Source organism: Asterias amurensis, chromosome 1, assembly GCF_032118995.1.
Source record: "Asterias amurensis chromosome 1, ASM3211899v1".
NCBI classification, from domain to species: domain Eukaryota; kingdom Metazoa; phylum Echinodermata; class Asteroidea; order Forcipulatida; family Asteriidae; genus Asterias; species Asterias amurensis.
This window is the reverse complement of record NC_092648.1, coordinates 20,783,293-20,799,450: the sequence shown is the minus strand read 5'-3', so window position 1 is coordinate 20,799,450 and position 16,158 is coordinate 20,783,293. Positions and strand designations below refer to the sequence as shown.

Genomic DNA, 16,158 nt, shown 5'->3' with positions numbered 1-16,158 from the left:
CTTGTAGAGCAAAATTTATTGGATTGACCACTGGGGAAAGCTGAATTTTGCATAAACGGCTGTGCGCATAAATTGCATCACAATGGACTCGCATACTAATTTCTATATAGGTAGTCAGGCCTGATACATGTACTTCACGGAGGTAACAAAGGCGATTTCCCTCATGCCCCCTGGGCATTGCCTTGGTGCCTTTAGTAGAAATTGACAATTTCCTTATAGGGTGCTCTTTACCAAGGAGAAAATGCCTTGGTGCCCTTGCCCTTTCACTACAAAGCATACATGCCTGGTGGAATTTGTTTGTGGCGTGGGTGGCTAGAGCGTAAAGCACTCGCCTCTCACCACTGTGGCCCTGGTTTGATTCCCGGCAAAGGCCAAATGTGAGTTTTTTCTGGCATTGGTTCTCTCCTATGCAACAAGGTTCTTTTCTCCAGGCCCTCCAGTTTTTCACCTTCCAGAAAAATCAAACACTTTCGATCTCTGGCTGTCATTTCGATCTCTGGTGGTCATATGTTGATGTGGCTGGCTGCCAAAGACAATTCCGTGACTGTGAATACCTCGACTTGTGTTGTAGGCGCGTCCTTCGCAATTCAGCTTCTCAGCTGCCTGTAAGGATGATAAGCCTCCCAAAGTTTTAACATTATTATAATTTTATGTGTATTGAATTATTTTGAAGTATAAGTAAAAACATACTGAAACTGCCATTACTATTTCTTTAATTTTAGCATACATGTATGATCTTTACTCTACTTCAAAGCACTGATGGCATTTGCAAAAGCGGCAGTCCACAAGTCTTACAAAAGTCTCTTTATACAAATGTATACTTGTAAACTGTTTATCAACAACACTGTGTCAGCTCCTCACAAAGAAAAAAAAAGAAGAAGAAAAAATCCATGTTTCTCAAATTCCCCCTTCTCATGCAAAAACAGTGTGTTCAATTATGCAAATCCATACAGCCGTAGGTTTTCTGGCTCTCTGAAGTGGAGCCTGCGATGTATCTTTGCAACAAAAGATGTGCCCTGGTAGATCTTACTCGTCAGCGGTAGACAAGGGAGCAGGCCAAGATAGGAACCCCCCAGGCCGATTCTAACTGTATCAGTACAGTCCCACAAACACGATCCATTAAGCCCCCAGCTCTACGCTAGTTTCTTTCCCTTGGTGGTAGTGCTGATAATATGTGGTGCACGTTGTCTACTCGCGGCGTTCATTCTTGTAATGGTTTTTTTCCTGGGCTCCGATCAATCTCTCGCTGACATTTTGGAAACTAAAGTTGTCAGGCGAATTCTTTGAGGTTTTATTAAAGTTGGGGATAATTGGGGACAAAATGCTTCTCAATTTCAAACTAAAATGAAGTGTAGCTTATTTTATTTATGTGTCCATGTATACAATTTCACAATACTTGAATTGGCATACATTGTTGTTTGTGTTTGTTTTTGAATTATGTGTTTTCATTTTTCAGTTATTTCTTTTGAATCATCCACGCAAAGTTTGAAGAAAAAACAATTTTTAACACTGAATTCTCTGAGCGGCCCCTTCTTGTCATTAGATTATTCCATTCTCTTTGAGAAATAATTATTTGCTTTCAACTTATCGGCCCAGTACGTGTCAAGGCCGAGTGGTTCAGTGCATTGGATTCAAATTCTTATGGCTGAATCATCAGATTGTGGGTTCGATTCCTCGTCGTGTCACTTTAGTTGTTAAGAGCAAGGCACTAAGCCGTTGTTGAACCCAAGTGTATAAATGGGAAACCGAGAGGGCTGAAACAGTATTGTGATGGATTATCACCCTTAGCGCAAATTTAAGCTGCTTAGGATTGTATGCTCGTCAGGGGATTGAGAAAGTTAGAGTTTGGTTGTTTATAGTCAGGTATAAGCAGGAATAACAAATGGGTCTCGCTACAACATGTAGGATATGAGGCGCAGAATGTATGTATCATGGTGCGAGCCCTTGGTCCATAACCACTAGAATGTAGCTATTATTCTTTGAGGATGTTGGAAGCTCCTTGAAAACACCATGAGAGGGTTGTTGACTAGTGATATTTTCATAGGACCTTTAAAATAAAAAAGAACAACGGTAATGACAGCTGGGTGTAATGTACATGTAAGTAAGTAAGGTTTGTGGTGACACCGTGTAGAAGTCTCTTTAAGAGTAGCGATGGCTCTGAGAAGAACTGTTTTGAACAGCTCGACACTACGGTCAGTGTGCTCTGACCGTCAGCTTCTGGGCGTTGTTGTTATGGACTGTTGGGTATTTTGGTGATCTTCATAACCTCTTCAACTTGGCGTCAAATAATGAGAGAGGCCCCTGAAAGCATCTTCAACACACAGTGTTTGACAGGTAAGCATTTTGTCAACTTCATCACGGTCAGTGTTTTAAGGAGCTTCTATATCACAGTCGGTGTTGTCTTCCGACAAGAATTGTCACTGTCTGAATAACTAACTGTCATCAAGTCTCTCCCTGAAAGCCTAGTTTGAAATCAACACCTCTAAATTATAAAGGTAAACATCGTTAGCAGCAGGAACAAAACTGTCCACTCCATGGAATCACAGGGTGTATCAATATCTGGTGTTTGGTGGAGCTGGCTGTAAACGATACACCCTCTTCAGAGGTTACTTCAGAGGTTTCTCGTGATACCTGCGATACCTGCGATAGGTGCGTAAGTTTTGTGGAGTGGACTGTGGAGTGGTTGATGTCTGACCGACCTGATGTCATGAATGATTGATTGGATTGTCTGCATTCCCCCGTTTTGATTGTGAGATCGGAAAATGTGGGTCATTGGTGCAAGATGACAAGAGACCTGTCATCAGGATATTCATTTGTGTGGGTTTCAAGTTGAATGCTGATTGATGACCGTGTTACGTTGGACTTTACGCTTTTTTCCCCCTGAAATGTTGTCATTTGAGGAGAAAAGGGTCGGGAAATTGTTGGAATTGATAATACGTTAAGGGAGTACATTTGAACATTGTGAATAATCAAACAGAGAGTCTGATATCTGATATTGTACTTTCACCATTTTATTTTATTTTAATGAGTTAAAATTTGTACAGCTTGTGAGTCTTTACACATGGGGGTCTAAATTCTACAGTGCAGCTACAGGTATTTAGAGCTGAAAATGTTTTTTTAAGGTTGATCTTGGATTTATAAAGTATGTAGAACAAAGACAGAACAGCGAGGTCTAACTGAAGCACTAAGAAGCAATTGTGACACTAGCAGATGATTGGACATTTAAAGTTTATCAGGTACGTGTGGGTCCTTCCTCGATGGTGGAACTTACTACAATGCATTTAATCTCCGGTTTTAAAACAAAGTTTTACATGAAGTCTTTCCTTCTTGGAATATTGATAAACTGCATATAAGTTGATTGCACCATCTGAGCCATGGAGGGAGAAAGTTATTCCTCCATAAGTGCACTAATTCGAAACAGTTTTCATGACATGTTATGTAAGACTACATTGTAGGGTTGCTCCAATTAAAAATCACAAGGTAGACATCTTGGCATAATAAAGATATTCCAATGGCTACTTGAACATGCTTGAACATGCTAATGTACGTGACTAGTGATGAATCAGCAGAGATGGTTGGATTGGCAAATATCATTAACACATCAAGAGCTACATCTCATTCACGACAAGGCATGCACAGTCGGCATGTGCGCAACATGGGACAAGTCTCCCTGGGTAAACCTATACATGGGTGGTGACGATTTCTTCAATGTTAAAGGCACTGGACACTATTGGTAATTACTCAAAATAATTGTTAGCATAAAAACTTAATTGGTAACAAGCAATGGAGAGCTGTTGATAGTATAAAACATTGTGAGAAATGGCTATCTCTGATGTTAGATTTTGAGAAAGTGGTAATTTTTAAAATGTTAAAATGCTTTAGGCCTGAAGCCTTTTGTTAGGCAAACAAATTGGTGCAACAAGGATGTACTTGCAACTTCGATAAATTATCACACAAGCGCGAGTGGGATGTGGAAAACTATAGCGCTTTTGCGTCCTCATTGGATATGGGACGCAGAGTCCCTATATTTTCCCATATTCCACGAGCGTGCGTGTTATAACAAATTTATCTTCCAGTCTCACGTACAACGTGCAGAGTTTAAAATTTAAGAATGTTATTTCATAACAAACAGCATGCACGCGCAAAGCTAGAATGTACTGTCTGTATGCGGAGCGTGACGCATTGACACTCACAATATGCAGTGTGCAGTATAAAAACCGGGAGTAGGTTATAACTTTTTTAACCATCCACCAGTTCGAGCATACTGGAAGATAAGTTGGGATACACCAAGTGAGAATACTGGTCTTTGAGAATTCCAGAATTTTAATAATGTTTCTGTTCATGTAATTGTGCTGCTGGCTGAATAACCAAAAGTGAACCGTGCCTTTAAAGAAGCATAGAGGAAACTTTAACGAGGTGCCTTTAACGAGGGTGTGTGTATGAGGTGTCTGTAATACTGACCGTGCTTGGACCACCTTTATATCTATCAGACTGGCTTCTTCTACTAGGCTCACAGGGAGGATGAAGAGAGATGTTAGGGAGGGCCAACGTCTCAAGAAGAAGAGGCTGAGTGAGATGCTACAGATTTATTAAGCTGAGGATTGAGAAGCGGGGAACGTTTTTATCCGGCAGTTTCATAGCAAACATTGTTAAACTGCACACTGAATGCCAATATTGAGTAGCAAATCGTGATTTTTGAGTAGCAAGTGACACAATGTTTGTAGCATTTTGCTCTACTATACAAGGGAAATCGTTCGCTGAGAAGTCCTCTCGGACCCGGGATGACTTGTTTCAGATTATGTTCATTCTTCAGAAATGGAATTAGGAAAAAAATACATGCCACATCTTTATATCTAAGAAAATATTGATTCTTTCTAAAAAATACGTTTATTTTACATTGGTACTTTTGAGGGAGTGCATTGTCATTGAATCTTGAGTCGTTATCATCAGGTTTTGTTATATGGAAGTTTTTTTTTCCATTGTGCTATATTTGTATTTCCCTTAAACTGATAAGACATTGTTTGTTGCATTAAGGTGAGATAAGACTCTGCCGAGGAGTAAAGCACCAAAAAAAGCATAAAGTTCTCTGTACTAATGTGTTGATTGGATCTTTATTTTTAGAGATGGAAGTAGATGTTTCATACCCAAGGCCAATTTAGCAATTATCACAAAGGATGAGGCAGGTGTTTTTGCTGCTCTCATAGAGGCAAGTTTGATCACTCCTGTGATGTCTACTCTTGCTGTTCCAGGACCTGTCTCTATCATCATTTGTCATCAATACTCTTGCTACGCTGTATTCTCTTGTCTTTCATCCCGCTGGCCCCCGGGGCTTGCAGCCTACTGCCCTGTGATATTTGATCCTGGGCGCTTGGCCGTGAATACAGTATCCAGGAATATAAAGCCGCCCTTACTAGGATATGTACCCATACTGCACTCTGTTCTTACATTCATGCAGTAAAATTCCTGACGCTGCAACTCACAAAGTCATTAAGGATTATGTCTTTGTATGATTTATGGACGTTTTTTTCCCCTGGCATAAAAGTGAATTGGAGTGTATTGGGTTTCCATAGCTGAGGATATTCAGAAACAACCTTTTACTGGTTTGTTTGGATTTAATCTTAGCTGCTGCTTGAGCTAGTTGTATTAAATGCAGGATGTCAATCAGTTTGTCTATCGGTATTTAGTTTAGCATTCCAAGGCGTGTCTGTACATCATTCTTTAGTAATTTGAAAAAGCTAAGTCAATTTATCCTTCCTGACTTGAGTGGACTTTTATTCAATATGAATCCTGTCAATCAGTCTTCTCTTAAATTAGTTTTACACTGAAGTCTAGACCTAGCTCCATTCAAAACTGGAACTCCATCGAGTGTGGATCTTCTAGTGGGTAAAATCTCGTTCTCTGTTAGTCTTGGTACAAGACGTTCTTATTGAGTTGGTCAACCTCTATGGTAAGACCATAGGCCCCCATGCACTCAACGCTACACACATCCCGACTATTCCACCTAAAGAGAGCATTTCTGTAACCCTCGATCCCGCCAGTGGGGTGGTGGGGTGATCTGGAAGTTTTCCAACTGCACCCTCTTTCGTTCCATAGTGCGCATCGAGGATCGCATCGAGGATCTTGATTGTTGAGTGACAATAATATCAACGACTTGCACCAAGACTAGTACTGTATTGTAAGCCGTGATCCCACCAGTGGTGTGGTGATCTGGAAGTTTTCCAACATGCCCGCTATCGTTCAATAGTAATGTGCGCAGCGAGGAGAGGTAGAGCCAAGATTGTGATAGTTGAGTGGTGACAGTTAATAAAAACGTCTTGCACCAAGACTAGTTCACTGTCTGCGTCTAGTGTGGTCTATGGTTTCATATGAACTGCCAGTCATAATTATTGGAGTTCAGTCTTTATGTGTTGTCCATCTGAAGTTGTGTTTTTCTCATTCTAGATGCAGCCTGTGTTAAATGGTTTATTTCTCTACCAGTCTTCTAAAAGCTCTTAGACACTTACACAGGTTCTTATCAGAGCTCATGGGGAATGGTTTACGGGTCATGTGGGTTTGACAAAATTTAATTATACCGCTTTGGAAATCCTTGAAAGTTGGTTTAAAGCTTTATGTAATTAACAGGTTGGCTTATGGTTTCCATATGGTGGAAATAATATTGTTAATGCTTATAATTTTTCTTGTCTATAATGCTTGTCTGAACTAATCTTAGAAATAATCTTATTTGCAGACTTAACCTTTTGGTTATAGTTATAAGAATCTTTTTATCTGTTTCTCTCCTCAGCCTTCTCCACATGTTTTGTAGTGTTTTCTTTTCACTTGTGTATAGTTTAGTGAATTAAAAAATAATACTTCCTATGGTTCTCGCTCCTTCCAGAGCTTTGCTGTGTATCTTTGGAACAGTTTACCATACAATGTCAAACAGGCAGAATCTACTGATCAATTTCAAACCTGGTTTAAAACCGGTTTGTTCAATCAATGTTAATGCAGTTAATTTCTTTCTTTTCTGCCTTTTTCAACATATTTCTTTCTCTCTTTAAAGCACATAGGGACCTTAGGCTGATGCGCTATTGTTGTTATTATTATTATCATTATAATAATGTTATTGCAATAACATTATTAAAATGGTTTGATCATTTTCTTCTGATTGTGGTGATCGAGGGTTGTTTCTACTGCTGATCCCAAACTATATGTATGGAACTAATGTAGGTACTCATTTATAGATGTTCCAAACATAAGTTTTTGCCCACATCTGTCCAATGCAAAATTATTTACTAAATTTGTTAACTCTTTTGTTCTCCTGAACCACATGTCTTAAAATTTTAATTTCTTTTTCATCTTGTAACTTAATTCACATTATTTTGACATTTATTGACCACACTGTGATCTTTCTTTACAGACCAAAGAGCAAGTTCAAAAAGTTTTGCTAGGGTTCGACCAAATGAATCATTTTGTATATTAAAGATGTGTTGGGTATTTGTGTAATTTTTGTTTATTTCAGCAACCGAAAACACATGCCTAGTTCTCTTGTGTTACTGTAGTCCTCATTGTTTTCTTATGCCTTGAAAATAGGTTACCTAAATAATATGGAGAACTATAAATGATACTATTACTGTTATTGTAATTATTTAAAGGCAGAAGTAATCAGTGATGGTGACAAGTTGTCCCAAGGTCTTGGCAATGATAATATAGCGAACAACAATAGGGTCATTGTTCCCACAAGGATCCATGATGGATCCATTTAGTCTATTAGCAACATCCTGACTCCTGGAATAACCTCAACAAACCTGACCATCACTGATAGCCAAGGACCAATTTCTACCCATTTTCTCAGGATGTTGAACCTGATATTCTATTTTTATATCACTTTTTATGTTTACTGTTTAAATCGTTTAGTTGTTTGTTTTTATTGTTGTGGACAGCACACCAATTTAAGTCTTTTTCACTTCTGTCTTGTAGTATTTGAGATGTTAATACTAAAACTAATTAAATTGAAAATGAATCTCCTGTTATTAAAAATGAATTTAAATTCCATATTCTTCCTACTTTAGTGTGATTTCTGGGGCTTTTCTTTTGCTCTTGGAAAAACAATAAGGCCTAATTAGTCTATTATAGCCTACAGAGGTCAGCCTATGTATGTTTAATGTGGTTTTTACTTGTGGAGCCATTTTTAGTGTTTACATTTTTTATCTTTTCTTTTACAGTTTTCCTGTTATTTTTGTCTGTAGTGTATCTTGTTGTTATAGCCTTTTTAAATTGTAAATTGCGTCAAGGTTGCCAGCCAAACTGTTGAATGCAATTTATCAATTTGTAGGGGGTTACCGTCGTTCATTTAGCTAAGCAGGTGGAGGGGGGGTATATTAATTTTAAGGGGTAATATTTTCTGCAGACCACAGCTGTATGCCAGTGGGCCTAGTCATATTGATTCCTAGCCCTTATTCCTGTACGTACATCTCTGAGTCATCTCGTCTTATTCCCCTTGTCCTTATTCTCCAGGTGTGTGAGATGAACGTCGCTGGATACAACTTTGCCGTTTTGGATAACGCCTTCCTCATCCACAAGGGCTTTAAAGAGAAATCGTCCTACCATGCCCACAAACTCAACGAAAATCGCAAAAACAAGGAGCTGTTCCTTCATTTTCAGGAAGAGCTGAAAGTCAAGTATCCTGACTCGTCAAAGAGGTGTCAGACGTAGTCTTTATTAGTAGCTCAGTACAGTATGGTGGTTTGCCTCCAAGAGGTGTTTGTGGTATGTTAGTTGTTTTTTGGAAAAGTTAAACAGTTGTAAACTTTAAACCTACTGGAAATGAATTTACAGTCTCGAATTTAAGAGGGACAGATTAATTGAAATATTATCGGTATTTATCACAGTCTAAATGAGAACTTTTTTTAAATTAAGAATACTTATGTACACAAAACATCATGAACTAATTTAAGTAACAAATTTGTAAAGTTCTTGCTGGTTATATCAAAAATGTTAAATTTAAACTGGATGTTGATGTCCGACCATTTTTTGCTGAGTTGATTAAAATTCAGTCGATGACTGATCATTAATTCACCATCGTAAAGCAGCAACATCACATCGTCTGCTCAGGACGATAAGGTCATTAGTTGATTTTCATTTAGAGACCTTTTGATCATTACAAATATGACATTGCAAATGATGACCTGATATAGCACTGAGCCGACGACATGTAATACCTGTATACACACAATGCTGTTGAGCTTTTTATTCATCAATAAACATACAATTACTCCCAGGCCCCTGCACTCCTTTATTTACTGATGCAAAAATTGACTTCAACCGGAAATGATCCAAACCTCTTCCTCCCTGAGTAATTAAGCGCGGGTCGCAGTACGGGTGGTTAATCAATAGAGGGCTTGGTCAAAACCTAAAATGGAGGTCCTCGTCGCAAATTGATGATGGAGTCCATTCCGGCATGTCACAAATTTCTTTGCAAAATAAACAACCCAGCTGAAGTTTATTTTATCGGGCCACACAACACATTGAAATGTTGAGATTATACTCGTGGATGTATGGTCAGGTTGTGATTATAAGATACTGTGGAGTCTGGCTAGGGACGGGAAACATATTTTGCCTGCCTCATTAGGGGTTGAGAAGATGATTGGAAGTATTGTGCCAATCTCAAGATAGTCAAGAGGGTGTTAATCTACAACCTCTGTGAAAATAAAGCTAGTGTTGGAATTCCTTTCTCTGTAAAAAGTAATGCTTTGTAGATTTACTACAAATGAGTAGTGCACATTTGAGTTCTCCATATCCTCTCTGCAGTTTTGTTCCACACCCACAATGAGACAACTGTTTTTGTATAAAAAAGAGAATTGTTCTTTAGTCTTTGCCACCCATGTTCTTTCATACTGAAGTTGGTGTATTTTTCAGGTTTGTAGCCGATTGGTGGATTTTGCATTGGCTACTGCAATAGACTTTGAGCACAAGTTGTACGCAGGTCTTTTTGGAATGCAGTGGAAGCACACATGAAAGCAAAATACATATCTTAAGAATGCCACTGGGACCCTGTTGAAAACTCTCTGTTCAAGCAACACTTTTTACTGCTAGTGCTACAAGTTTTAGAACCTTTGCTCCAAAAAGGTTGCTTGATCCCAAGCTGCCATCAGAGCCGAAACCATTTTGATTTAAGAACCATTACATACAGCTTGTCTGAGACCATGGAATATCTGGGAATGTTCCTAAGGAAATCTGAAAGAAAAAGATGACACAAGTTTGAATGTTAGAATGTTGTGATTTATTACATCGTTTACACACGCAGCTGCTAGAGATTTTGGAATTTGAATCAAAGGGTCTCTTCATTCTTTCTAAAAGAGGTCAACATTTCGTATGTGAACATGTGTCATAATTCATGACTGCCGGCAGTCATTGCTAAGGTCTAAAAGAAAAACATGAAGCCAAACTAGGACAAGTGTAATGCTCGACATAAATGTGTAAAGTTGCAAGGTGTACGGTTGTGTTAAAGGGGTTGCAAATAGCATTGTTTGCCATAAAAAAAATGAAATTTATTTATGCTGGTAAGCATGTAAAGTCTAAAGCGGTAAGTACCTAGTTCAGGATTTGAACCAGGGACCTTCAGATATTCTGTCTTGCACTCCCCCAACTGAGTTATTTCAAGATAATTATTGCAGTTTTTCTTGTTGCAAATTTCACATGAAATATTGCAATTTATATCTGTTTATTATTTTGTATTTGTTTAACTACATTTGTAAAGGTTTGCAGCATCTACACAAATGTCACAAGTATTTGTGACCTTTTTTTTAAAGGTTGATATATATTAACATAATATGATTTATGGAATGTCTTCGTTTTCTTATAAAAATAAGATCAGTCAAGTGTGTGGCATTTGACCAAACTGAAGTAATACACATTTTGAATGTCTTACATAGAGTAAATCTTAATGTGCACAAAAAAGGAGGTTGACCAAGTTTGGTCACAAAAACCCATTGATCTGTGTAGAACGGAAAACATCTTACTGTGATTTTGCAGTATTGGTTTTTTATACTATGCTGTAATGGTTTACAGAGGAGAGTCAGTGCCAAGTGGGATTTGAGCGCCAGTAAAAACAAAATGTCAGCAAGTACATTGTGAGTAATCTGGACTTGTGCGGCAGCACTCAAGCACACACGCTTTGTGGACTTTTGGTTCAGCAAGTATTTTTCTGTTATTTCTGTGGCCCATTACTCAAGGTAGTAGTCAAGTTATGAAAATATACAGGCTCCCTTGGCTTGAGAACCCAAATAAAGTACCCGGCCATACATTGTGGATGTAAAGCATGCATGAGTGGTGGTAGAACAAATCATGTGCTCAGGACTAGACGGTCATTTTGAACTCCTGGTAAATTTATCGAGAGTGGTCTCCAAAGTAGTTGTTGGCAAAATGGAAGATTTGTCTTCTAAGAAAAACATTTACTCGTTGATTTTCATTTTGTTGTTACACACTTGCATACATTTTTCACTTAACGACCTAGTAGGTGCGCCCAATTAAGGAAGCTCTAGAATACACCCCTAGTGTATTTTCTTAAATCTAACCCCAACCCTAACCTGTGTAATTCACCAGGGGGTGATCAGAACGTATAAAAAATAGGGCCTGTATGCGTGGAAACATAGGTGTGTTGGAACATAGGGATGTCGGAACATAGGGATGTCGGAACATAGGTGTGTCGAAACATAGGGATGATGGAACTTAAGGATGTCGGAACATAAGGATGTCGGAACATACATGTAGGTGTGTTGGAACATAGGGATGTCAGAACATAGGGATGTCGGCAAATAGAGGTGTCGGAACATAGGGATGTCGGAACATAGAGGTGTCGGAACATAGGGATGTCGGAACATAGGTGTGTCGGAACATAGGTTTGTCGGAACACAGGTTTGTCAGAACATAGGTGTGTCAGAACATAGGGGTGTCGGAACATAGGGGTGTCGGAACATAGAGGTGTTGGAACATAGATGTGGGAGTGTTCGAACATAGCGCAGTCATCCAAAAATTACCCAAACAAATTCTGGTACGAACCCTTACTGCATTGTCGTTACTTTTATTGGCTTAATACAGCTGTATAATACTTATGCACAACAGGCCCCTTGATTGTGAACCCTAACTATCTTAGAACCAGCGCTGTACGAGTGACCTTCATTATCCAAATGCCATCATCAGTGATCGTAATTGTTGCTCTTTAGCGCTTACTGATTATCACAACAGAGAAGCCCTGAAAGACAACCTTGTTCCCAATGTCTGGCATTCAAATACTGCAGCCTGCAGTCCAAAACCTTCAAAACAGTGTGTTCTACCCCTCATTGGGTAGGGTGTACAATTCAGTAGTAGTCCTTGGTTGATTTTCTGCCTTCCGCCGGGGAAGTAGTTAATAAGCAGGACAGTTCTTTTTAGAACTGAGAAGTCTCCCGAATTCTGAAAATCTACTCCGTGATAGTAGAAGCAAGACAACTTCTCATAATAACATAATTTTACCGTCTGGCAAGTAGATACACACATGGTGTTATCAAATATAAGTATACAATTTACTTGAAGCGAGTAAGCTGTGACCAATATCATAGATTTGCCAAAGGGAAGGTTTTGCTTTGATTAAGGTTACCAAGCATAATTTGAGTAATTTACATGATTACTAATAGTTGAAACTGGTTTCCTGCGTACTTGTAATTTGAATGAATGTTGATGATTGTCTGTCATTACAATGTTGAATTAAGTATTTATTTGAGAAAAATAAATATTTTTCTTATTCAATGGACACACCATAAAACCATAAAACCATAAAACCATGGAGGAAAGAAGCAGAATGAGAATGGCCCTTCTTTCTTTTGTTCATTTGAGAGCAACCATTGGTTGGAAAATTTAAGTTAAAACAGGGGAAAATAGTTCTTTACATCGATCAAGGCTTATTTCAAAACAGCATAAGCTTATTTTCTGGGGGCCTTCAAAATGCTATTTTGTTAACTAGAAGTGGGACAGTTATAACCCCTAACAGTTAGGGGTTATAATCTTGAGGGAATTGTGCCTTTGATGATACCAGCATGGAATTTGGCACACAGTGCGAGTAAGTCATGCGAAAGTTATTTGCCTAATGGGCCTTGTTAGATTTGAATTTTAAAGATTACAGCGAGTAGAATAACAAGCCATTTTCAATATTTTCAAAATGGCAGCCATCGTTTGTTATTCAGCTTGTACCTTTTCAATGGATGGCCCTATATAACGAGACATCTTTCTTATGGCGTAATCGAACTGTACACCAAATTCCATACTTGTGTCATGAAAGTCACAATACCGTCACCACCCTGTCAGACAATGGAGGATTGGTACTGGTGTGAACTTTATAATCAGTGAGCTTTCAGATTGAAACTAATCAATTTATTTGTTGATATTTATCATCTTTATACTTTGTCTTTGTTTGCTCTGTACCTGATAGCCAAAACTATATCTAAGGTTACTACATGTTATTATTTGCATGATTGAACAATTGTTTTATTAATGTAAATTATTGTTTATGAAAAAATTTCACCACAATCATCTGATCATATCGCAGTACTAAGTATCAAAGTTTTAATTAGTTTTAAACTTTCATTTATATAAATTTTATTAAAATTTAAAATATTGTTTGCTTTTCTATAAATCCATTTTGAACTGAATCCCTGGTTTACCATTTATAGGTAGACCATCTACCAGCATTTTACTGGAGTCATTAATTCCAGTTGAAAGGAGAATTGTTGGCCTCTCTCCTAGGCCCAGGGTTTAGCATTATGCCATCCTGATATGTCAATCCTATTCATTCCCATTGTGCTGGATGCCCAGCCAACCCCCTTCAATTTAACGCCTTGATTTCTGAAGTTGTTTATTCAGCTTTATTCGCAGTTATTTTTTTTTGTGGCACATTTCTTAATATTTTTTAACAGAATTTTAATTGACAGACAACTTCTACATGTACCAGTCTTTTGCAATGAAAAGAAAAAATAACATACAAATGTTATACACCAATCAAACCAGAGTTTTAGCGCTATAAAAGGATTTTAGATGAAACTGTTTTGACTGGCTCCTTGCTAAATTTGCTTATTTTTATAAGCAAGTTATTACTTTAATAAGTATTCTGTAAATATGCTTTCTCTCATACCCCCCCCCACAAACCAATTTTACTCAAAGCGCAATTACACATTAATAGGTACTAAGTACTATCATTATAGTACTTAAGGAACCCTCCATGCTCCAGATAGCAGATGTAAAAGAAGTGTGTTTTCTCAGCTTCAAGAAATGGGGTCACTATCTTCTGCAGTGTAATTGGATGTAGAGATGGACACTTGAAAATTAACGACCAAGAAAATGTGAAATTACTCAAGGGGGTCTTCCTCCACGCTTGCCCAGTTTCTGTTTCTAACTTTGTCCTGGTTTCATTTGGGGGAGGCTAATTGGACCACTGAGGTAGCCATGGAAACCATAGTTCTTTATTGGCAGGCCTAAATTGTATGGCTCTGCTTAACTTGGAATTCTGTACTTGCGACTGATTGATTGATGTGCTTTACAGGGTCACATTTCTGGCAAATTTGTTGCTGTTGTTGTGGTTAGTTTGTTTTTGACCTTCAAAATAAAAAAAGGGGATTTTGCAATGCAACACATTTTATTGCCTCAAAATCTTAGAATTCAAAAGTGGCTGCTGTATACAAAATGTGTTTCTCAAAACATGAAAGTCTGATGTTTTATTGATACCAGTGAGCCCAGGACATGAAACAAGTTTCTATCCAAACCCCAGGGCCTTAGTTTACATTCTTGAAATCCAATTTTCACTCTCGGATTAAGGCCAAGGACTTCTCAAGTTTGCTGAGGGTCATGTAAGAGTGTAATCCAGCAAGACATGGGGGTACGATCGATAGAAATAAAATTGGGCCAATGGCTGCCAACGGATTCATAATTCTTTAATCATATTGCAACTATTTCCCAAGGGATTTGGCTGTGCTTAGAGGGCAATCAATGCAATGGATAGTAAAGTGAGTTAGTATGGAATTGATACGGTACATAGCTGTGTATGTCTTCTTTAGAAATATGAAGGGGAAAAAATGTGATTGGTACTAGTGGGCAGATGTGTTTTGATACATATGCAAAATTAATTGGATAAATGCGATGGCGTGCACAGGGTATTTTATTTTGTATACTTTCTTTTATTTCACTCATGGGTGTTCATGGCTAAAGGCTGCACTTTTTTATAACATTACTGTAAGAAATATTGTGTGTACTACGCACAGACGCTCTGAGCTTGTATGCGCACTCAGAGTATACTATGTATGTCTCATCACTCGTTGCTTTTGTTTAAACAATACAAATTATAATGTGACCATAGATGGTTTCCAATGGACATCACACAGTGTAGCGTCGGCCAATGATTATCATGTTTTTAACGCATGTGTATTGCGTGAATACTGCAAGCGTCATGCACGACTATACGCCTCTTGAGGGATGGTACTCATTGGAAGATGGATAGATAGGGGCTTTGTTAAACTCCTTGCATGATTGGTCCGTGGAAACAATTTTCTGCATAGAAATGTAAGACAGCTTTATGCAGTAACACGATTTCAGTAACACTATTTCTATATTGTCGAGTCTGACAGCGATTATCAGTGATTATTGTCGAGAGACCATCTGTAGCTCTTGCCTTATTCTATAATTTTTTTTCGGTGTTTACTTTGACTCATTCTGCGTACATCTCGGATGTGTTTTTAGTCATTGTGTAAATTCTTCATTGTATAGCACTTTTTACACGACAGCAATTTATCAAGGGTCTTTTCAGTTATTTTAAGCATGGTTGTGAAATTTTATGGGATGCACCTCGTGTGAAAGGAAAACAATGATTAAACTTGAGATTTCACTGGGGACTGGACAGTCCAAACATTGTTGTCCTTTTGTCCTTTCACACGAAGTGCAATTTGTTAAACTTCTCAACCATGCTCAAATTATAAAGCATGGGACTCCTGTTAAATTTCTGTTGTGTGAAAAGGGCTGTAGATGTGTGTATTCGCGTCTCAACATGGAGCCTTTGTAGCTGCATGTGAAGAAAAGAGCTAGAGTTTCTCTCCCAGTTTGTGGTCACCAATAATGGAATCAATTCCCAAGATGGGAAGAAAAACCCGACGACTTGAAAAG

The 16,158-nt window shown here is 38.2% G+C and overlaps 1 protein-coding gene across 2 annotated transcripts in view; it reads left to right on the top strand.

Moving 5' to 3' along the window:
- Window positions 1-15,680, top strand: part of LOC139940778 (beta-1,4-glucuronyltransferase 1-like) — a 47,854-nt gene extending 32,174 nt beyond the window's left edge. For both annotated transcript variants that reach the window (XM_071937251.1, XM_071937193.1), the window contains exon 4: window positions 8,494-15,680. In XM_071937251.1, the coding sequence (XP_071793352.1) occupies window positions 8,494-8,691 (198 nt within the window). In that variant the 3' untranslated portion in view covers window positions 8,692-15,680. The remainder of the gene's footprint in view (window positions 1-8,493) is intronic.
- The last annotated feature ends 478 nt before the right edge of the window (window positions 15,681-16,158 follow it).